Below are 5,111 nucleotides of genomic sequence, written 5' to 3'. Positions count from 1 at the left end.
GAGAGAGAGAGAGAGAGAGAGAGAGAGAGAGAGAGAGAGAGAGAGAGAGAGAAGAATTTTGAAACAGTGGGTTTATTACCAGTATTAACAGTTTATGTTCTAGCACATAGGAGGCATCCAATAAACGTGTATGGTTTCATTCCTGCATTTACTCTTCAGCCAGTGAGAGTACTCACAACCAGAGGGGCTCGGACAGGTGTGTGAACGTGTGTGCAATCAATCAGTGACTAAGGAGAACCAGTCCCGTGCTCCAGTAAAAAAAAATAACACACCCATCACTAAAGTCCCTGTCAACTACACATGTCACTAACATGCCAGTTATCAAAACATTTCTTACCAATATATCTGCTGTCATTTCCTAACTGCTACCAGCAGACCTGTCAGCTTACACTGCATCGTTACATGTGCATTTCTGTCATTGTGTCTTTTGTGTATTGAGTACAAATGTTTTTTTACCCACACAGGAGCTCGGACATGAGATGATTTGATATGTAGTGACTCAGAAATGCAGACTCACCGAAAAGCAGCAAGAGGAGGAAGAGGAAGATAGCCTTCCTCACATATGCAGTGTGTCTGTGGAGAGACAGAGGGAGAACATAGCAATGCAGAGTACAATACAGAGTATATGCACAAACACAAACTTACCTGCTGAGCAGAAAAACATCAAGCAGAGAGATTCCAGAGGTCAGGCTGTGCCATGCTGTTCCCAGCCACCAGTAGAGCAATGCAAAGGCATGAGCTAAACAAACAAACAATACATCATTAAAACAAGTGATAATGATGCTTTGTCCGTAGTAAACACAGAATGCAGCAGAAAGTAAACATTTTATGAAAACATGGGACATGTTGATTCTACTGCAGTACTAATTTACTACTGCTTTAGTATTTTTTTAGTATAACTATAGTATAGTTTTAGAATAGCTTTAGTATAGCATTAATGCCACTTTAACACTGCTTTAGTAACAGTTCAATGAAGTACAATGAAGCAAATTCAATTGGACCGGGGGAGTTGGAGATGGAATTTAAGTATTTGGTGCATATAAGGTCTATGATGAGTATTAAGTAAATGAATTGATGTATTGACAATATGCTTAAAAAGTTTATTACAGCAATACTAATTTAGTACATACATGCCTATAATACATACAGACTTTCATAAATGTGTGTGTGTGTGTGTAAGAAAAAACAATGATTATAGCTTGTCATGAACTGGTTATAAACAGTTGAATATGACATCAGCACTGACCTGTAAATTCATCCTGCCTGATGAGCTCACTGGTGTATGGGCCATGTGATTGGGTAAGGCTGCCAGCATGGCTTCAGGTGTTCAGGTGCCTTCCTCTGGAGAGAAACAGAGACAGAAACAGAGAAAGAGGAAGAGACAGTGAAAGAGAGGCTGATGTACACCAAATACACATGCACTCTTACACATATGTACACACATGTATGCACACACACCTGAAGGGTGTCTCTTTGTAAGAGATTGGTCGAGTAGATCCATTAGAACAGGTTCCTGCAGTGTCGTTATCGTGGCGTTAGTACCAACTTGTTAGTAAATGTACACTGCGCCTTGACATCTCTGCGTGTCAATTAATCAGTGAGTCAATGGGTCATTTAAAAGGATCTAATGTTCTCATTTATTCATATATGCTTTCAAGGAATATAGGCATGAAGTTCCATCTGAATGTTACATTAATGAATAGGACATACACTAAAATTTACTTACTAAATACTTCAATGTTATTTAAATAACATGGGACTCAGACTCTTTCTATAGTCTTTTGCTGCGATTCATGAATGGCTTCTCTGCGGGTTGACCAAGTGTTGTTTTCCTAGATAATAATCTAGTCCTGGACTAATGCGGAACTAAATTGCAGTGTCATCTCTGAAGCACATCCCTAATGGACAAGGCTGTAATTGTCAAAGTGACAATAAATAATACATGCAAATAACAGAATCAAAAGGCATCAGCTAAATGCCATTAATGTAAATAATTAGCCTTTGTGGTTGAATATATTTGTTGATATTCTATGTGTCCTGCTTATAGTGCTGTAATTTACCTCTTTGTGTCATTTTCTTAGAACATACATAAAACAACATACCCAAGCAACTGCATATCAAGTATGGTCATCGAACCTGTACCTGTACATAAATCAAACAATAAATATCTGTAAGGCTCGGTGCAGGCCGATGGCCCTCCGGCCACCAGAGGGAGGCCTCGACTTAGTCATACCACTAATCAGACTTAACGCCCAACAGCTGGGCTAGGCCTATATAAGCCCAGTGACCTAGTCACTCAGTGCTGGGTTTTTGCCAAAGTTCTGAGCAAAGCTCCTAGCTGCTACCTTCAGGTATTGAGGTCTGTGAGCCCTTGTGATACACCTCACTTCTGTGCTGCAATGGTGTCTGTGTTTTTACGCATCCCTTCCCATCTCCAGTTTTCCCCCTCTAATCTGTCTCCCTTCCAAGGCTCCCCTTAGCCATCAGAATACTGATGTTATATATATATAATGTGTATAATGTAGGAAGATATGCTGCTGCATGAAAGTACACATTGCTGGTATGTATACTTTGAATGGATATTGCATCAACACTATTAAAAATATGTTAAAGTAGCATAATAAGCACGGCTCAAAATGATTTTCCTATAGAGTGCTTCTCAGAGGTTTATCATACAGCTTGAAGGCACTTGGTTATCAGATCAAATTTGAAAAAACTCTACTGTGCCAGTTTTTTAAAAAAAATCTATTTATATTGAAGTCCTACTTTTAATGGGGTTTAAATGCTCACTCATACAGAGAACGTATGATTACTATATCTATGAATTTTCCCATAATGCCAAATCAGTTCCACTACCACCAAAGAGTGACAGCCTTTGACTTTCACAGCTGTAAGATTTGGCAATTTCTACTGTACTATTTTTTTTCTTTTTTTCTTTTTTCAAAAACCAGTATTAAAATACTAATGTGGTTAATGGGGCTTAGAGACAGTTATCTATAAATTACTTATTTTAAGTAATGTGGTCATTTACATAATGTTCTATAGGTCTATGCAGTCTTTAAAATCAGCTTTGGGTAATTATGTTTGGTGTCATTTGTGACTTTCTAAAACATAACTCATTACATAGCTGATAAAGTTTTTTTTTCCCTGATTATCAACCAGCAGAAGAGAACTGGTGTTTGCTGAATCAGAAGAGACCAAGAGTCAGATGTGTAACTTTGTGCTTTAAGTCAAAGTAAATGTAATGTGTGTTGTATTTGTCCAGTAGAAAGAAGAACACAAGTATATGTATGTTGGAGAGGAAGCAGTTGTGAAGAAAGATAACAAACGTACACCCATTTTTAAACACACTCAAGATAACTGAAAAAGAAATATCACAGAAAAACATCTCGGCATACATTTAAAATTGCATTTATTTAAAGATTTTATTTATTTTTTTCTCTCTCAGGAAGTAATAAGTGTCAGGAATTCTGGATGTCAGACAATCTCAGGTGGGAGAGCAAATGTGCAAACATGGCCCTGAAGGTTTCTGTTGCTTACAAAGGCTGTAAGGCAACTGACCGTGGTCATCTACAGAGCAGGTGAAGTCCATTCATTTCACATGCACTGGTGCAGGTGCTGAGACACAACAGACAAATAAAACAAATCTGACTCAATACTCAATACTCTAGTATTCGATGGTGAAATAAATGTCAAACGAAGTCATTTTTTTTAACCCATTGATGCCCCTATGCTCACCTGTCTGTTGTCCCAACTGGTCAAGCCCACAGTTCCTTCTCCCTGTTAACAACAGAGAGAAATAAATCTTCACGACAGATGTTTCTTTGGCTCCAGGGGAAGTAGAGGCAGCCTGGCCATCCTGGCACTTGTCCTGCCTCTTGTTTTTATCCTCAGTCTTGCATGGCCGGGGCACATGGTTGCGACGTGGCACCAGGGAGGGGGCAGGCGGAGCTGGGCGCGCAGCTCTGCTCTCTACCTTATGTAAGGTCGCCCTCCTGATGAGCAGCGGTTTGTGGCAGCTCAGGTCATACTGGTGCTGGGAAGCTTCGACCTTGGAGGCACACTGACGGGCTGACGTTAGCCTCTCCAGGTCCTGGTAGAGGACCTCACCCACTTCTGGCCTGGTGTAAAATGTGGAGTTCACCTCACTGTGCTTGTCCTGCACCTTTCCTGGGACTTCCCTGACATGTTTGTGGGGGACATGCAGGGTCACAGCAGGCTTTGGGCTTTTTTGTTTGAGAGCAGCCAGCTTTGGGTGGAGGGCGGGTAGCCTTGAGATGGATGGAGCTGGTGGGGTGTGATCAGCCTTCACACTCACAGCACTGCTCTTGGTGTGTGGCTCTACAACCAGAGAAGGGAACCGGGATTTGCTGCATCGCTGACCTTCATCCAGGAGTCTGCCTATTGACTTTCCACCATTATTTCCATCGGTGGCCTTCAGCAGTGCCGCTAATGTTGTGCCCGTGCCAGATTTTCTCAGGTTTTGAGAGACTTGAGGTTTATATGGCTTCCTCTGGGGGACTCCAGAAATTTCTGGGAAATAGTGGCTGCTTCCTCCTCTTTGCGAATTAACAAAATGAAAAGGAGAAATATTTGGGTTGGCCATTGCCTCTTTTTTGTGGCTTTTTTGTGGAGCTGGGATGGTCTTCACATCAGGGAAGAAGTTCTTCTTTGTACTTCCTGTTCCCCTCATGATGATCTCACTGGGGAAAACCAGAAAATATATTAAATCTTTTAATACTTTACAGATAAATATTAAATTATACCTCTATAAACTGTGTGTGTTTCGTTCGATGTCGGTCATCGTACATGTGTACAGGTTCGTGTTAGTGTTATTGTTCATTGTTTACTGGTTGTACTCGTTGTGTGTGTTTCTGCCTGTCCCTATATTCAATGGTTTGTTACATATGAGTGCAGTTACCGTTGATTACTAATCTTTCGTGTCTAATAAATGTTTGTCTGGGACGAGAGAGGTCTGTGAGTTCTGCTCCTTGCCCTGCAGGACTCGGGCCATGACACTTTTCTTAATCTATTCAATATTCTCTTAAAATGATCAGCACACAAGTAACAATTTTAATTTGTTCACGGACATATGCGTAAATTATGATGGG

At 40.6% G+C, this 5,111-nt stretch overlaps 1 protein-coding gene across 1 annotated transcript; it reads right to left on the bottom strand.

Moving 5' to 3' along the window:
- Positions 1–3,454: 3,454 nt before the first annotated feature.
- On the bottom strand, positions 3,455–4,606 carry LOC145655877 (uncharacterized). The gene is made up of 2 exons (XM_081709338.1): positions 3,739–4,606; positions 3,455–3,618 (listed from the first exon to the last, which is right to left on the bottom strand). Exons 1-2 carry the CDS (start codon positions 4,604–4,606, stop codon positions 3,593–3,595), a joined length of 894 nt encoding a protein of 297 aa, XP_081565464.1. The 3' UTR covers positions 3,455–3,592.
- Between the last annotated feature and the right edge of the window lie 505 nt (positions 4,607–5,111).

The sequence above is a fragment of the Electrophorus electricus genome, unplaced genomic scaffold (genome assembly GCF_041902795.1).
Source record: "Electrophorus electricus isolate QZ-2024a unplaced genomic scaffold, ASM4190279v1 Scaffold38, whole genome shotgun sequence".
In the NCBI taxonomy this organism is placed as follows: Eukaryota; Metazoa; Chordata; class Actinopteri; order Gymnotiformes; family Gymnotidae; genus Electrophorus; species Electrophorus electricus.
Note: the sequence above shows the minus strand (reverse complement) of the source record. Positions and strands in the feature narration are given on the sequence as shown.